This window comes from Oryctolagus cuniculus, chromosome 5 (genome assembly GCF_964237555.1).
Source record: "Oryctolagus cuniculus chromosome 5, mOryCun1.1, whole genome shotgun sequence".
Classification (NCBI taxonomy): Eukaryota; Metazoa; Chordata; class Mammalia; order Lagomorpha; family Leporidae; genus Oryctolagus; species Oryctolagus cuniculus.
Window position 1 is genome coordinate 18373899 of NC_091436.1, and position 18265 is coordinate 18392163.

The window sequence follows — 18265 nt, forward strand, 5'->3', positions numbered from 1 at the left end:
ATGCCAGATTGGTTCTCATCCAAGACTAGGGAATATTTTTTCTGCCAAGGGTCATTTGGATATTTATAATACCAACTGTAGGCCATACAAAGCAAGTGAAAAATTAGCCTGCTATAGATGTACTGCATTTTAAATCCTGCATGGTAAGTACCTTAGCAAGGCCAGAAGTGATGATTTCTTAGTTCTTCTAGGCTCATAGGCCAGACACTCCCCATTCCTGTACATCAAACAGACATATATCTGACTTCATTAAGTTTACTTAATTGGACAATAAAATATATAAATTATATGTGTGTGTGTGTGTGTGTGTGTATATATATATATATATATATATATATATATATATATAAAATGTCAAAAGGTGGTCTTGAGGCTGGTGCTGTGGTGTAGCAGATAAAGCCACTGCCTGTACGCCAGCGTCCCATATAGGCTCCTGTTCATGTCCTGGCTGTTCCAATATATCCAGCTCCCTGCAGATGGCCTGAGAACAGCAGCAGCAGATGGCCCAAGAGCTTGGATCCCCGCCACCCCTGTGGGAGACCTGCATGAAACTCCTGGCTTTGGCCTAACCCAGCCCTAGCTGTTGTGACCATCTGGGGAGAGAACCAGCAGAGGGAAGATTTCTCTTTTCTCTCTGACTTTTTAAAAAACTTAAAAAGGTGGTCTTCATGGCCATTCCACTTCTGTGTAATTCCAGCTGTCAGACAGTCTACCAATCCATTTTTCTATATTTTTGTCCTCTCCAAACCTTTCTACTCCTTGATGCCAAATTAATCTTCCTTTTGCTGTCTAATTTATATTAAAATTCTCAGTGGTTCTTTTTTGCCTACTGAATAAAGTTTACATTTTTTTGTTGTTGTTGTTAGCACCTGCCTTTCTACCACATGGGCAGCTGTGGTAGACAGAGCTGTGCCATTTATCTCTTCTGCCACTGCCGAGACTCCCAGCGCCTGCATTCACTCAGCTGTGGACATAGAGAGTGCAGAAGAGAAAAAATCCTGTTCTTTGAAGTCTCTGTGATTTAGGGATTCCTACAGAATAACCTACTCTTCTCTGAAAGTACTAAAGGTAAGCTGATCTTTTGAAAGAAAAATTTTTTTTACTTTAGAAATCTGCACAGGTATAATTTACATAATAAAATGCACGCATTTATGTGTACAGTTCTATGAGTTTTATTAAATATATACACTTGTATAACTACTACGTCAGGGAACATTTGCTCAAAACTTTTCTTCTTGCCTCTTTGCAATCAATTTCCTCTCCCTCATCTCTTGGATGCAGTTTCAGGCAATCAACTGTTTTTAAAATTTTTTAAAGAAATTTTTTAAGTTTAAAAATTTTTAAAAATCAACTATTACAATTTTTAAAGTTTTTTTAAACATTTTACTTCAGAATAGTTTTAAATTTACAAAACAAAAACTATGAGATGGTAATATAAAGAGTTCCCATATCCCTCATAGATTAGTTTAGCCTGTTTTAGAAATTTCTGTGAATGAACTCATACACTATTCATTTTTTGTAGCCTGTATCAGTCCGCTTTTTGTCACTGTAACAAATACCTGAGAGACCTACTTGGGAAGCAGGAAGATTTATTTTGGCTCATGGTTTTGAGACCAAGAGCAGGTAGCTCCAGCAGTCTGGCCCCTGATCAAGCATGGGGCCGCAGGCTCACAAGAGCAGAAAGTGGACAAACACAGCCAGCTTGCTCATCATCTATGATAGAAGCAACCAAGACCCAATCACAGAGCTCCACTCTAAGGACCTAATCCAACCTAACCAGTCTCCAGGAGTCTACCTTCAGACACCAGATCTGAACTAACCCATCTTTAACCCATTAACAAAAGACTCAGGATGGAATCCTTAACACCCGGGCCTTTGGGAGACAACTCTTACCCTAACCACAGCAGGCCCTTTAATGACTTTTTGAATTAGCATACCTTCGCATTCATATAAAGGAAGAGGGGCAACCGGGACAGAATCCGGAGCCCCGACAGGGACTAGAACCCCGAGTGCCGGCGCCGCTAAGAGGAGGATTAGCCTAGTGAGCCACGGCGCCGGCCAGAACCTATTATTTTCTACAAACCTTAGACCCCATGACACGTCCTATGTGGTGAAACACTTATATCCAGTGCTCGACACTCTGGCACCAGCAGTCGCTCCACGAACACGTGGTGCCTGAATGGATGTATTTCCCACGCACCTGTATCAGTCCTTGGGAAACGACCGGCAAGCTTTCCTGTCAGAAACTGAAGGACAGCGAGTCTGAAACGCCTCCCCCCGGCCACAGGTTCATGCCCTCTCTGTTTTATTCCTGTGGGGCCTATGAGGAATTCTGAGTCCTAACGCTGGGGTTTGTCAAAAACGAATCGCAGGACCCTTGACACTCACGGGTAAAACGGACACTCGGACTTCCTAACCTCCGAGGAAGGTGGCGGAAATCAAATGGGAGGGAAAATGAGTCAGCACTTGAAAAAAATACTGAGGCACACGAGGTACGCTAAATTAGGGTCCCCTACAGCCCCTCCTCTCAGGCTGAAGCGAGCGGCGCGGGACTGCGCAGGCGCGCGCCGGCACGGGCCACACCCCCGTCCAGGGCCCCCGCGCGGCGGCGCGCACGCCACCAGACGTGCTCGCTCTCGGGGCGTCGCGCGCGTGCGCCCGAGTGGCCCAGCCCCGCTCTGGCACCGGAAGTGGCCCTGGCGGGTTTGCCTTCAAATTCTAGGCGAGCAGAAGCAGCGCTAGGCGGTGGGGGCGGTTGGAGGGTGCAGTGCCGCTCCGGAGAGCAGAGGGCCGGGTGCCGGGTCTGTTCCGGGTCCTCCTAACACCCTGCCCGGATCTCCGCTCGGCCCTTCCGCTCCGTCTGGCTGTGGGCGGCTTCCCGAGGAGCCTGGGCCGCCGCAGGTGAGTGTTGGCCGGAGGGACTCCCGACTGCCCAGGGCCGGGTCGTCGAGGCCTTCGGGGCCGCCGCGCACCCCGCCGGGAGCCTGTCTGTGTCTGCGCCGCTGTCTGCGGTCCCTGCCGCTGTGGCTGACACTTGGGGGTCAGGTGACACTTCCCCCTGCCTGGGGAATCCTGTCTGGGGCTCCTGTCGGACCCTGGGCCAGTGCCGTCGGAGAAGTCACCGGCTGAGAGAACGTGTGTCCGGCCCGCGCCCCCTGAGAAACCCCGCAAGCCTGGACCTTGGGAAGCAGCGTGCTTGCTCCAGCGGGTTGGGTGGGCGTGCTGTCGTGCAGCACGGTGGTCTTTGGTGTTATCCCGAGCCCCGTGTCCTCGGGGAAGGCGTAGCTCCCTTCCTGGCTGAGTGTTGTTCGGCCCCTGTAGAAATCGCATCCCTCGAAACCTTCGTTTCGTACAGCGCGCGTTACAGTGACAAAGGCAGGCGCGGGTCCTTGAGAGCCTCGGGTGATCGCAAGCCCGTATCTCATCAAAGATGGTTTCCTCTTCACGGCTGTGTGTTGCCGACTCCGACAGGCCGCTTCTCCTGGAAGCACCAGCTGCCGTCAGACCTGCAGTTGCTGCTGAAATCATTCCTGATGTTGCAGAATGTGCGCGCTCGATCTTTGCTGCGTGGTCACAGTGATAGCCACCTTCGTAGGGGTCAGGAAAGAGTCGTACTAAATGTCTCGGTATACCGCCAGATTCCACCCCACCCCCAGCAGATGTGTTTTGTTTTGTTTTTAAGCCATCAGTTCTTAAGGGAAGAAATAGTAGCAAAATTCTTTGTCTTGTATTCGCAGTAACAATCCGCGTGGGCTGTATCGTGTTTTAAAAATAAGAATGCCCTGCTGATGCATTTTTTTCCACATCCCTAGACTGTGAAAAGCTGTATAAAGCTCGTTTGTGGCGCTGGTTGTTCAAGACGCCTTTCTGTTTTGTAGATTATTAGGCATTCTATATAGTCTACAAGCGGTCCTGCGTATTATTTTGAAATGTGTATCACAGTTGTGACAAGTATTGAGGGTTAGAGACTCTGTTAGAGTTTACTGTATTAACAACATTGTTAAATTTCTGTTTCTAACAAATGGTTTGGGCTTTTATTTTCTAAGCTACTTGGCTGTCTAAAAAAGATAACATATCAAAACAATGTGGACACTGGTGATAACACACTAAATAGATATTGCATGTGGTGTTGATTGTTAGGGCTTTGAATATGGCTTTTTAGTTACGTTTTAATTGTACTTACTGATTTGTTTTGTTCAGGCAAACTGAACAAAAGTTTAAAACCAGATAGACATTTGGGGGACCTTTTTTCCTGAAATTTCTTTTTGGTGGTTTTTTTTTTTTTTTTTTTTTTGTAAAATAATAATAATTTTTGTCTTGCGTGACTATTCATGATATGATTGTAAAGGTTAAGAGAAATGTATGCCATGCTGTGATTGGTCATGGGCCGTTCATTTGTTGAACGTATTTATAATTAGCAGTGACTGACTGCAGTTCACATGTGCTTGCTTTCGTGGCCCAGAGATGAATGCTCTGAAAATTGTTTACTAACGTATTGCCACTTGGAAAGCCACACACGATTTGTTCACTGAAATGCTGGGAAGCTGTGTGATCTGTTATTTTTTTGTTTTAGGAGATCAGTTTTGCAGATAAATATTGTTTAAACACCTCCAGACTTCCGACATTGATGCTGATTAATAGTAGTCTATCCTTGTCTCCTCTCACGAAGCAAAGAAACAAATCTATCTAGAATAAAATGGCATCCTGTCCAGTAAACAAAAAGGGTTTCAAGGGCTGGTTCTGAATTTATTTTGTCTGTTGTGCATTTACTTGCAATTCAGTGAGTGCTTCTTGCCTATTTCCTGAATGAATGACCTGTGAATTTTACAGTAGAAGCTACAATATAGTGGAACCCAGCCTGAGGTCTCTTGTTAAATGGGTGAAGTAGTCTTCTTATATGTGGAATAGAGAGGCACCCATTATTTGATGTTTAGGAAGAGAATGGGAATCATGAACGCAAATATTTGCCTGTTCCTGTTCAGTCTCTTTGATCACTTCTTTAGAAAAACAGTACTTCAAGTCTCTTTGTGGCCTCACTGTACTGCATCACATCTTAAGTTTGCTAGAAATTTTGCTGAAAAATTCAATTTTTAGTATTTAATTTTAAGAAGATGGCTGTTATTGAATTAAAAGTTCATAGTGCAACTTGATCAGTTTAAGTAAATTAATTTAACCATTAGGTAAATCATAAATACTCAAGTCATGTAAGCAGAAGGGTGGTCCTGTAAGAAAAATGTGTAGGAAAAGCTGGCTATGAGATAGAGCAGGCATGGTCTGTGATTATTTTTTTCTCTAGTATGTGTAACCAAGGGTCCGAATTTGAGACAGTCTCATCTTCGTGAGTGTTCTATTAACCCATTGAGTTCCAGGTTTTCAGTTCTGTGACTATTTCAACAAAATTGATCCTGGTGCTTTAAAGTAGGTTAGAAATCATAATCTAGAGTTTTTATATTCTTTATTACCATTAAGAATGAAAATACAGATTGTCCTATAAGAGGGCACTGGGACAATATGGTATCCTTTACACAAATAAGCTGGCTATAAATAACAAAAAAGTGACTTTCATGACTTGTCCAATTATTTTTGGTGGAAAGAAGCAGATGAAGGGACGGGCTATATTCCATTTTTGACAGTGTGTTGTTGGTTTCACATGACATGACTTACTTTGACATCATCATTGTTCTTACTGTTTGGGGATAATGCAGCCTCTCATATCAAATATGATATCATCTGGGACAGTGGTAGGTCTGCGAGGGTTACACTTTCTTCCTCCTGATGGTTTTCAGTGCATCATTTCAGATACACTGAGCAGATATATCTCTCTCTCTCCCTCTCTCTCTCTTTCTCTTTCTCTCTTTTTTTTTTTTTAATATTTTTTATTTATCTGAAAGAGTTACACAGAGAGCGAAAAGGAGGCAGAGAGAGAGGTCTTCCATCCGCTGGTTCGCTCCTCAGTTAGCTGCAACAGCCAGAGCTGCACCAATCCGAAGCCAGGAGCAGGAGCTTCTTCCAGGTCTCCCACATGGGTTCAGGGGCCCAAGTACTTGGGCATCTTCCACTCCTTTCCCAGGCCATAGCAGAGAGCTGGATCGGAAGATGAGCAGCTGGGACCCAAACCAGCGCCTATTTGGGATGTCAGCACTGCAGGCGGCAGCTTTACCTGCTATGCCACAGAGCCAGCCCTGCGGATGTCTCTTGAAATCCAACAATTTTATGAGATCATTCTTGTCTTTGTTTACAAATTTGTGAATAATCCATGCATTTATTATATCAATTATTTGAGTGAACAAAAGCCAGTAACATCTTTTTACTTTTTTTTAAGACCTTTATTAGCAGGTGCTTGGAGTTTGTTGACTTTTTTGAAAAAGTCAAGTTGTAAACTTTTATTACAAATTAAAAATGAGATTCTTAAAAATCTCATCTTGGGCCGGTGCCGCGGCTCACTTGGCTAATCTTCCGCCTGTGGCGCATTCACCCCGGGTTCTAGTCCAAGTCAGGGTGCTAGATTCTGTTCCAGTTACTCCTCTTCCAGTCTAGCTCTCTGCTGTGGCTCGGGAGTGCAGTGGAAGATGGCCCAAGTGCTTGGGCCCTGCACCTGCATAGGAGACCAGGAAGAAGTTCCTGGCTGCGGCCAGTGCAGCCGTAGCGGCCATTTGGCGGGTGAACCAACTGGAAAGGAAGACCTTTCTCTCTGTCTCTCTCTCTGTCTCTTTCTCTCTCTCTCTCTCTCTCACTGTCTAAATCTGCCTGTCAAAAAAAAAAAAAATCTCATTTTGACCAGATATGAAACAATTTAAAAACCTTTACAGGTGTATTGAGAAAAACCAGGCTATTTTTTAAAGGTTTTATTTATTTGTTTGAAAGGCAGAGTTACACAGAGAGAGAAGGAGAGGCAAAGACAGAGAGAGAGAGGTCTTTGATCTGCTGGTTCTCTCCCCAATTGGCCACAACAGCCGGAGCTGCACTGATTTGAAGCCAGGAGCTTCCTCCGGGTCTTCTCACTGCTTTCCCAGGCCATAGCAGAGGGCTGGATCAGAAATGGAGCAGCTGGGACTTGAACCAGTGCCCTTATGGGATGCCAGCAGTGCAGGCAGCGGCTTTACCTGCTATGCCACAGCTCTGGCTCCAAAACCAGGCTTTTTTATAAAAAAAAAATGTTTGTCATTACCAAAAAGAGACATAATTTTTTTACTTCTTTAATAGAAGTGGAATATTTGGAAGACAACCAATCGTGTATGTCCGCTCCACCACTGAAATTGTTACCAGTTCACAGTACCTTTGGTTGAGGCATATGGGCTCTACTCTATTTCTTTTTTTCCATAGTTGAACTTTGCCAGATGGTTCCACTGTACTGTAATTCATTCTAGCAATGTTACATTTATTTTCTAACCATGAGAATCTCATTATTTATATTAAGGCTATAATCATACTACTCTCTTGTCAGTTTCATAAAACACTTGTTTAGTCTGCTTTCCCTTGTGGCACCTGTAGTATGGAATCGAGTACTTCCAGGTTGTACCAGCAAGTCATAACTAGTGAATAGGTAGTCAAAAAAAAAAAAAAATAGAATGTTATTGTGGATTCTCTGACACTATAGGGATTTGTAGAACTACCATATTCCCAAGTGCATAGGCCACAGCTTATCAGTACATAACCAGAAGTCGTAACACATTAGAGTTTGTCGGACAGCAAGGTAGTATACTACACAATGCTGAGCAGTTTACATTGTCCCAGGGTCCTCACTACAGGATTGTAGGACAGTTATTTTTAAATACTGATATTTGAAATGCAGGGAATTCCCAGAAGTAAAATGACAACCTAGGGGCCGGCGCTATGGTGCAGCGGGTTAACACCCTGGCCTAAAGCACCGGCATCCCATATGGATGCTGGTTCGAGACCAAGCTGCTCCACTTCTGATCCAGCTCTCTGCTATGGCCTGGCTATCGCATGGTAGACCAGGAAGAAGCTCCTGGCTCCTGGCTTTGGATTGGCGCAGCTCTGGCTATTGCGGCCATTTGGGGAGTGAACCAGCAGATGGAGGACCTCTCTCTCTCTCTCTGCCTCTCCTCTCTCTGTGTAACTCTGACTTTCAAATAAATAAATAAATCTTAAAAAAAAAATGACAACCTAATCGTAGAAGATACTTTGATGAAATGCATTTCTTTTCTTCTTCTTCGTCTTCTTTTTTTTAAGATTTGTTTTGTTGCTTGACAGGCAGGGTTAGCAAGAGGGAGAGACTGAGAAAGAGATCATCTATCCTCAGGTTCATTCCCCAAGTGGTCCTGGTGACCTAGGGCTGGGCCAGTACACAGCCAGAATGCCTGGAACTCCATCTAGGTCTCCACGTGGGTGCAGGGGTCCAGGCACTTGGGCCATCTTCCACTGCTTTCTCAGGCACATTAGCAGGGAGCTAGATCAGAAATGGAGCAGAGCCATGACTGTAGCCAGCATGCATATGGGATGCTGATATCACAGGCAACAGCTTAACCCACTGTGCCATCACATAAATGCATTTCTTTATATTACATATCAGTTTGTTCAGTTAAACATTAAGTAAAAGTAACTTTTGCAGTAAAGTTTATGCCATTTTTGGAATGAATTTAAAAATAATTTCAGTTGCTCTAATCACAGATTACTTTTCTCAAAAGAAGAGAATTTTAAAAACACATGATTTCAAATGGTATATTTATTGTTCAATTTTAAGATTTTATGCATGTCCTATGTATAGGTCTGTGGGATATAATGAGTTAATATTGAACTAGTAGGTAATGTTTGTAGTTCATACTTGCTAAAAGTTGGTCTACTAGCTTTTTAAAGATGTATTTTATTTATTTGAAAATCAGAGTGACACAGAGAGGGGGAGAGCAGAGAGAGATCTTCTGTCTGCTGGTTCATTCCCCAAATGGCTACATGGGTGGGGTTGGGCCAGGGCCAGGCTGCATCTAGGAACCTAGAACTCCATCTATGTCTTCCACATGGGTGGCAGGGACCCAAGTACTTGGACTATCTTCTGCTGCCTTCTCAGGCACATTAGCAAGGAGCTGGATCAGAAACAGAGCAACCAGGACTCCAACTAGTGCTCTGATATGGAGTGCCTGGGTTGCAGGCTGAGGCTTAACCTAATGTTCCGCAATACTGTCCCCTATTGGCTTTTTTTTCCCCAATAGAGAAATTCGGAAACAGCCAACCAGGACTCAGACCAGTGCTCTGATATGGGGTGCCTGCGTTGCAGGCTGAGGCTTAATCTGGTGTTCCACAATACTGTCCCCTACCAGCTTTTTTTCCCCAATAGAGAAATTTCTTCAAGTATTTCCAGATATGGTAGTATGGTAGTTTTTGTCCTCCAGTGTAATGTTAGGAATGATAGGATATATTCTTGAAAATTGGAGGATCTCATAAATATGTAGTACGGACATTGATTTGAGAAGAAGGATGTTTTAGGTTTAAAGAGTATTAAAGAAATGAGAAAAATCACTTTTGTCTATCATTTAGTGTACTATGGCTACTTTCATACTGTATTCTTTTAACACCTTGTTTCTTTGATAACGAAGAATGTTTCAGGTCCTTTGTTAATGTAACCTTGGATTGACTTTATGTTTCTGTTTGCTGGAAATGTCAGTCCATTGACTCCTAAGGAGTTTTTTCTGACAAGAAAGGAGCTTAAATACAGAAGGCCTAGAGCGATTTCTACAAGGTAGGGGCCATTGAACCAGGGCCCTGGAAAAAAAACAAGAAGACTGCCTGTATATAAGTAACAACTAATTACAATTTTTGTTAAGTAGGAGAAAGAGAAAAAAGATAGGGATATGGAGGGGGTCCGTTAAGGAAGAGAGGGGAAAGAATGAGACGCTTGATATTGAAGCTCGTCTGGATCAACCCTGTACTTCCAGCAGCTAGCCCCAGTCACACTCTTCTAACACTTGCCCAGACTAAGTGTCACTGTGAGGCGTGGACAGAAGTAGTCACACGGGGATCAAGTGGAAATCCTAGCTTCATAGGGATGAACAGGGATCAAGGAACATAATAGTGCTAGGTCAGGAGCTGGGCAAAAGCAAGAAATCTTGGTAGTTAAGACAGCAGCCTGGCAGTGCTCATTCTTTCAAAGATTTATGGACAAGCATGGTTCTAGCTGCTAAGGATACGTCAGTAAATGACAGAGACACATAGGTCCTGACCATGAAGCTTTTATTTAGATGGAATATTATCAGTGGTCATGAGAGCGTCAAGAGAGTCATCATTTAGGTCATGGGATTTCTCTCCTTCTCTTTTGGACCTCAGATGCCTGGTCTTTGAGTTACTCATAGACTTCTGTTCATAGTTGTACTGCTTCATAATAAATTACTCCATAACTTAGTGTCTTGGACATTTATTACCCCACAGTTTCTTTGGGTCAGGAATCTGGGCACAGGCTGTAATCAGTCATCAGCCAGGGCTGTAGTCACGTCAGGGCTAAAGAAGGATTCACTTCCAAGTTCGTTCACAGGCTGTTGGAAGGATTCAGTTCCTCACTCTTTGTTGGTCTGAAGCTTCCCTCAGTTTTTTGCCACGTGAACCTTTGCGCTCGGCAGCTCGCTACATGTTACCTGCTTTCCCATTGAGTGGGCCAGCAAGAGACAGCAAGTAAGTTGGAAATCACAGTGAGAAACAGCATTCTATTATTTTTGTGTACATGTTAGAAGCCGACATTCAAGAGAAGGTAGTTACATATGGGCATGGAAACCAAGAAGCAGAGGTCACTGAGAGCTATCTGGGAGGCTCACTGTGACAGTCCATATATATAAAGTTCTTTTGTTGTATTTATATACTTTCTGCAGCAAAAGACTTTATTAATGACTATGGGATGCCTGGTAGGCCAAAACTTGTATATATTTTTAGTTTCTCTGTTACTCTTCATCCAATTTCTATGTTCAGATTTCATCTTATTTTTTTCTCTATGTACTTTTTGGGTTGTTCTTAGTCTTTTTCTTTCTAGCTTCCTAAGAGGATGACTTGCTCAGTTATATTCACTCTTTTATGATGGTGAGTCGTGGTGAGTCTCCACTGAAGTGTTCAATGACTCCCCAGCATTTTGATATTGTGCTCTCACCCCAGTCCTACCACGTGGGGATCCTTAGCCTGGGAACTGCTCTTTGCTAAGAACAGTGTTTCTTGGTTGTTATCTGTGAGTGGAGTGGCAGCGAGACCACTCTGAAGAGCTACTGGGTTGACCTCGCCCCTCTATCCAGGCAGAGGTTTGGCCCGAGTTGCCCTGCTGTCTGTGTCTGATACTGGGCTAGCACTGCTGATTTTTGGCTCTAAAATGGGAAAGGAATAGGGTGAACAATGATTGGCCAGGGCAAAAAAAGTCAGAAAGGACACAGTTAGAAAACTCTGGCCTGTTTCTCTCTGGGCTGCGAGGTATCCTCCCCACACACTAGCATCCAGCTGCCCCCATCATTTCAGTGGTTTTTCATCAATCTTCCTTAACTGCCTGGGACTCTTCTAGGATTGGTTTTCAGAGAGAGCATTAACAGCTCTCTTGGTTTCTTTTCTTATACGTGAAAATTGAACCTGATACTGAGATGAAAGATGTTGGGTTTAATGATCTTAATACATTATCCTAATACATAGCTTGTGACATGTATTCATCAAGCCTAACGAGGTAAAGAATCCATAGTTATAATTTAGCTGGTTAGAGAAGAAAACTACCTAAGGCTGGCAGAGAGTGGAAACCTGAGGTGGCTGTTGTGATTTTGATGTCCCTGCTTCTCCACTGAGGTGGTGGCGCCATCTCCCACTAATCTGTCTAATAAGGAGTATATGCCTTTTTCTGCTCTGGGAATGCAGTGCTGATTTTTAGCTCCTCACCAGTCAGTGTTTCTTGTCTATTAATTTTGCATCCTATAATCTTCTTAATTCTAGGTTGTAGCTACATGACTACCTTCTCTTGTCTTTTTGGTCCTAACAAATAGTGCATCTGACTGAAATTCCTGTTTGGCCTGTCATCATCATCTTTGCCCTGCCTCCTGGTCAGATATTCTACTTAAACTCAAGAAATATATTTGGCATGCTTTTTTCACAGGAACTCCCTTCTAAGAGTGAAGAGTTTAAATACATAGAATGTAAGAACTGTAGTCTCTCTCAGATTTAGCTCTGTTGCATAACTTGATCTTAACCATGGTGGGGCAGGAGGGAATATCCAAAAACATCATTTTGGAAAAGTTCTGACTAGATAGTTCTGACCAGGTAGAGGGGTCTCCATGGAAGTTATTTCTGTTCATCTGAGACACACCTCTTTGGATATCCTCTTGATGTACAACAGAAGTCAAAGTCTCATTTACTTCATACTTTTTCCTCTTCTCAGCTTTCTGGTGATCTCTCATGATTAGTTTCCCAGGCTTGAAACTTCACTTTCAATGTCTCCCTACACAGTGAGTTCCTAAATACACAGTAATCTCAACAGTTCTTTCACCATAAGGATTTCAGATTTGCTTCTTTTTATCCCCTTAGCCTCAATCCTAATCAAAATTGTTGCCATCTTTTAAAAGCACTTAGATCTTCCTGAACTTCACTCTACTATTTACAGTTAATACATACTGGCACTCACTGTCAACGTTAACAGAAGTCATATCAGGTGCATCTTTCTGGTGCTGTGTATGCATGTCCATATCCTACTGAGTTCAGCGGTTAGGCTTGGATCTTGTATATGGAAAATAATGGATAGCCTGTATTGAAGAACTACTTGTGGCAAGATTATGGTAGGTACTTTGAATAGTCATTTATTCTTTACAATAAAACTCCTGGAAGTAGTTAAGTAGTTACTATCCTTGTTTTACAGATTTTAAAACTGAAGCATTGGGCTGGTGCTGTGGCGTAGCAGGTTAAAGTCCCATATGGGCACCAGTTCTACTCCCAGCTGTTCCACCCAATCCAGCTCCCTGCTAATGCATCTGGGAAAGCAGTAGAAGGTGGCCCAAGTGCTTGAGTCCCTGCACCCACGTGGGAAATCCAGAAGAAGCTCCTGGCTTTGGCCTGGCCAAGCCCAGTGCTGTTGTAGCCATTTGAGGAGTGAACTAGCAAATGGAAGACTTCTCTCCCTGTCTGTCTCTACCTCTGTAACTCTGTCTCTCAAATAAATGAAATAAATGTTAAAAAAAAAAAAACTGAAGCATAGAAAAAAGTTAGGGAAATTGACTAACTGGAAGAATTATAATTCTTTTTTTAAAAGGTTTATTTTTAATTCATTTTGAAAAGCAGAAAAATTTATTTGAAAAACAGGGAGAGAGAGAGAGAAGGAAACACAGAGCGAGATCTTCTATCCACTGGTTCATTCCCCAACTGGTTTACTCCAGCAACTACTGAAGCTGTGCTATGCCCAAACCAGGAAACTGGAAACAAGAGCTTCTTCCAGGTCTCCCACGTGGGTGCAGGGGCCAAGCACTTGGGCCGGCCATCTGCTGCTTTCCCAGGCACATTACCAGGGAGCTGAATCAGAAGTGGAGTAGCTGGGACTCGAATCCGTTGTAGACAGCAGTTTAATCCACTGTACCACAATGTTGGCCCCAGAATTATAATTCTAACCAAAGTGTTTCTAATTTCAGAACACATGTGTTTTCTTTAATACCTCCAAAGTATGTATCTAACTTTCAACATTCATTCTGCAGATGTTTAATAAGACTGATACATCTTTTAGATGCAAATCCTGCTGTCAAAGAACTTAGTCAAGTAAGTAGAGAGACGTGAACAGATGCCTTGAGAGGAAAGTCCCAGTGACATGCCAGGGGACGTTAGAAGAGGAAGAGTTTATTTTGATCCGCAGAGTTCAGGAGGATGTCCTGGAAGCACTGCTGTCTGGGCTGGGCTTTGACACAGAGGGAAGGTTTGGATGAGGCAACTGAAGTGCTGTTTTGAAGAAGTAGACCAGGAGAAGCACCTGGCTCCTGCCATCGGATCAGCACGGTGTGCTGGCCGCGGCGGCCATTGGAGGGTGAACCAACGGCAAAGGAAGACCTTTCTTTCTGTCTCTCTCACTGTCCACTCTGCCTGTCAAAAAAAAAAAAAAAAAAAAAAAAAAGAAGTAGAGATACAGGAATGAGGCGCAGAGATGGGAAGTGAGGTCCACGTGGACGTGACTTCCCTGACGGAGCCCTGGAAGGCTACTTTGAAAAAACTTTTTGGAACTTATTTTTAAGAGATACACAATATGAAAATGTTTTTTTTTCTTTTTTAGCTTACAGTTGAGCATGAGTCTTCTCATGATTAGTGAGAATGTAAAGTTGGCTCGTGAATATGCGTTGCTGGGAAACTATGATTCTGCCATGGTCTATTATCAGGGAGTTCTTGACCAGATGAACAAGTATCTATACTCAGTGAAAGATACATACCTTCAGCAGAAATGGCAACAGGTAAGACTCTGGGCTGCTGTACCTTTTAATTGTGTTAACAAGAGAAGATTGAGATCCATTGCCGGTGGAACATGCAATTATACCTTAAGAATGTGATTTGTTACATGGATTTGTATTTAATGTTACTTGAAACTCGGTTAATAAGCACCCACTCTCACTGTCAGCAGATTAAATATATACGTGTGTATATATTTAATGGTTATACATTATAAATGTATTTAATACCACCAAACTGTACACTCAAGAATACACACACACACATATACACACACAATTTAAAAGGCAGAGAGACAGAGTAAATCTGCTGGTTCACTCCCTAGATATCTGTAATAGCCAGGACTGGGCCAGGCTAACTCCAGGAGCCCAGAACTTAATCTGGGTTTCCCACATGGGTGGCAGGAACCCAATTGCTTAAGCTGCTTATTGAACCAAGGTATTGTGATGTGGAATGCAAGTGTTCTAACTACTCCAACTACTTAACTACTAGACTGAACATCTGCCCTTATATGTGGTTTTAAAATTGAGCCATGGGAGCTGGTGTTGTAGCATAATGGTTTAAGCTGCTGCCTGCAGTGCCAGCATGCCATATGGGTGCTGGTTTGTGTCCTGGCTGCTCCACTTCCAATCCAGCTCCCTGCTAATGCACCTGGAAAAACTGAAGTCCTTTGGCCCCTTTACCGACATGGGAAACCCAAATGAAGCTCCTGGCTTTGGCCTGGCCCAGCCCTGGCCATTGTGGCCATTCAGAGTGAACCAGCAGATAGAAGATCTCTCTCTGTCTCTCCCTCTGTAACTCTGTTACAGATGAATCCTTTTCTTAAAAAAAAAAAAAAAAAAAAGCCATGGGGCCAGCGCTGTGGCGTAGCGGGTAAAGCCGCCGCCTGCAGTGCCAGCATCCCATATGGCCACCAGTTCAAGTCCCGGCTGCTCCGCTTCCAATCCAGCTCTCTGGTATGGCCTAGGAAAGCAGTGGAAGATGACCCAAGTGCTTGGGCGTCTGCACCCTGGTGGGAGACCTGAAGAAGCTCCTGGCTCTTAGTTTCTGATTGGTGCAGCTCCGGCTGTTGCAGCCAGTTGGGGAGTAAACCAGTGGATGGAAGACCTGTCTGTCTGTGTGTGTCTCTCTCTCTCTCCTGCCTCTCCATCTTTCTCTGTGTAACTCTGACTTTCAGATACCTTGGTTGGGGCCAGTGTTGTAACATAAGTAGGTTAAGCTACCAACTGTGACTGCAGTATCCATATGGTCCCCAGTTCATATCCTGACTGCTCTACTTCCCATCCAGCTACCTGCTAATGTGCCTGGGAAAGCAGTGGAAAATGGCCCTGTCTTTGGCCCTTCTACCCATGTGGAAGACCTGAAGAAGCTTCAGGCTCCTGGCTTCAGCATTGCCCAGCCCCCACTGTTGCAGCCATTTAGGGACTAAGCCAACAGATGGAAGATCTCTTTATCTCTGTTTTTCCCTCTCTGCCTTTCAGATAAATAATTTTTTTAAAAAAATATTGGTTGTATGTGAATTGAGTCCTTTGTCCTTTGAAGCTATAAAATATAAAGCTATAGGTTGTGATCCATTATTGTGTTGTAGGTTCTGATCAGCGTTTTAAATTATGTAGCATAGAAACCATTAAAAAACAATGTTTAAAAGTTTTATTTTTGTCAAATTTTAAAATTATAGCTGCCTTTTAACTTATATTATTTGAGTAAGAATTATTAGTAATGTGATTTAATTATCCAAGTTATTTAATTCATTTTTCATAATAATTTTGCATTTGAAGACAAAGAAGAAATAAACCATTGTGAAAAATTTGACAGAATAGCTTTGTGTGGTTTACTAGATATCTGATGCCAAAATGGAGGTTTCTGACATCTCTAATAAGTGGCCCTACTTTAATCTTAGTTGTGATTTGTAAATTGTGGAGATGTAAAAGGACCTTCTTCTTTGAAACCAGGTGTGGCAGGAAATAAACGTGGAGGCCAAGCATGTGAAGGATATCATGAAAACGCTGGAGAGCTTTAGACTGGACAGCACTCCCTTGAAAGCAGCACAGCATGAAGCTCCAGCTTCTGAGGGCGAAGTCTGGTCCTTGCCTGTACCTGTGGAACGAAGGTAAGTGGAGACTTTATAAGAAACCAGTTGGCTCAGAAAACAACAGTGGTTCTGTCTAGGAGGAAGTCTGCGAGACTGAGAGGAAGGGGAGGAAGTTTTTTACTGAATATCTGTTTATAACTCTTGAGTTTTGTATCATGTGATTCTGTGCCCTATTTTGATAAATAAAATATAGGTGGAAATAAGCTAAAAATATGCTTTCGTGAATGAGCTGAAAGTAGTCAAGACAGCATTATCATATAGGAGAATGGAGCTGGGAATTGAAGTTATCTAGGCTTTTTACCCTTATCTGTAGCTTTTGGGAAATATTGATGCCTTCTGGGCTTTGAGTTTTCCTTATGTGATGTGAGGCAGTTAAACTCACTGGATCTCAAACAAGATGTCCCAGAATACTACTATTAAGCCATACAGCTGCTAACATTGAAAAATGGCTTTTTTAATTCACAGAGAAAAATTAAAAATAAAATATTCTAAATTTTCAGATTTTTCTTTGGCATTTCCTCCCCCCCACCACCACCAGCTTCTTACTACTGAGTACCACCGAATGAGCTCTTAATGAAACTGACATTTGCAAAATGCTCTAAACAGCCAGTCATGCTTAGTTAGTTTCACTGCATGTTTTTTAACTGACAAGTATGCAGGTGGATGCTTATTCTCTATCTCACTTAATAGATTTCTTAGTATTGTGGATTCACATGCATGACTTACCGTGGCTTTCTAGAAAGAGCAGTTATGACTTCAGGTTCTTTGTTTTCTGACCAGTTAGAGAACCTTGTATTAAGATGTTGCTAAGGCCGGCGCCGTGGCTCAATAGGCTAATCCTCCACCTTGCGGCGCCGGCACACCGGGTTCTAGTCCCGGTTGGGGCGCCGGATTCTGTCCCGGTTGCCCCTCTTCCAGGCCAGCTCTGTGCTATGGCCAGGGAGTGCAGTGGAGGATGGCCCAGGTGCTTGGGCCCTGCACCCCATAGGAGACCAGGAAAAGCACCTGGATCCTGGCTCCTGCCATCGGATCAGCGCGGTGCGCCGGCTGCAGCGGCGGCCATTGGAGGGTGAACCAACGGCAAAGGAAGACCTTTCTCTCTCTGTCTCTCTCTCTCACTGTCCACTCTGCCTGTCAAAAAAAAAAAAAAAAAAAAAAAAAAAGATGTTGCTAAGAGGTTTTTTAGTTTCAGCGTTCTGTCATTGTAACTGTAAAGTTTGGATTTTATTTTGTAATAGGAGCTGAATATTTAGCACCCAAAGTGTTGTGAGCATGTTAGGCTACATATATTTATTCATTTGTTCCTCGATGAGCCTTCTCTATAAGCCATGTTGTCCCTATATATGAGATAAAATAGGTGCAGTGAGGTTAGCAGTTTGTCCCCAGGATCACTAAGCTAGTGATGCTGATGATTGATCTGCGGATGATTCTGGTGGAGATAGAATTTGAACCCAGTTCTGGAGCCTGGGAAATCCAGCGTCGGGCTGCTGCCCAGTTTGGTACTTGGTGAGGATTCTCTTCCTGAGTAGATGGCCACCTTCACTGCCTGCTCACGCGGCAGAGAGTGATCTCTTTGGTGACGGGGTAGGACACTAACCTGTCCTGACTCACCTTTATTTCATTTTGCCTTGGTTACTTTCTTACTCCAAATAGTCATATTGGGAGTTGAAGCTTTAAGATAATGCATTCTGGAGGTATGCAGTTAGTCTGGAACAACTCTATTTCTTTTCTTTATGTAATTGGTAAGATCTTTCCAATGCATTGATGTGCCCAGTAAAAGATCAGTTGATTTTT

The 18265-nt window shown here is 43.2% G+C and overlaps 2 protein-coding genes across 4 annotated transcripts in view; one reads left to right on the forward strand and one right to left on the reverse strand.

Moving 5' to 3' along the window:
• Positions 1 to 2598: 2598 nt before the first annotated feature.
• Positions 2599 to 18265, forward strand: part of KATNA1 (katanin catalytic subunit A1) — a 39117-nt gene continuing 23450 nt past the window's right edge. The window contains exons 1-4 of one of the 3 annotated variants that reach the window (XM_008249907.4): positions 2655 to 2901; positions 13644 to 13704; positions 14210 to 14384; positions 16332 to 16489. In XM_008249907.4, the coding sequence (XP_008248129.1) occupies positions 13673 to 13704; positions 14210 to 14384; positions 16332 to 16489 (365 nt within the window). In that variant the 5' untranslated portion in view covers positions 2655 to 2901; positions 13644 to 13672. Of the gene's footprint in view, positions 2902 to 13643; positions 13705 to 14209; positions 14385 to 16331; positions 16490 to 18265 lie in introns of all 3 variants that reach the window. The other 2 variants (XM_002722435.5, XM_017338340.3) reach the window with 2 other exon arrangements.
• On the reverse strand, positions 2719 to 12362 carry LOC138849767 (filaggrin-like). Its single transcript, XM_070074521.1, has 2 exons — positions 12272 to 12362; positions 2719 to 3587 (listed from the first exon to the last, which is right to left on the reverse strand). The coding sequence occupies exons 1-2, from the start codon at positions 12360 to 12362 to the stop codon at positions 2719 to 2721; spliced, it is 960 nt and encodes a 319-aa protein (XP_069930622.1).

Bases quoted from the DNA above. Each gene is read 5' to 3' on its own strand.
- LOC138849767 (XM_070074521.1), bottom strand. From the start codon at position 12,362: ATGAGAGATCACCAGAAAGCTGAGAAGAGGAAAAAGTATGAAGTAAAT. The intron at 3,588-12,271 runs GTGTGTCTCAGA...ACCCCTACGAAG, and splicing joins TCAAGAGGATATCCAAAGAG to GTGGCTATCACTGTGACCAC.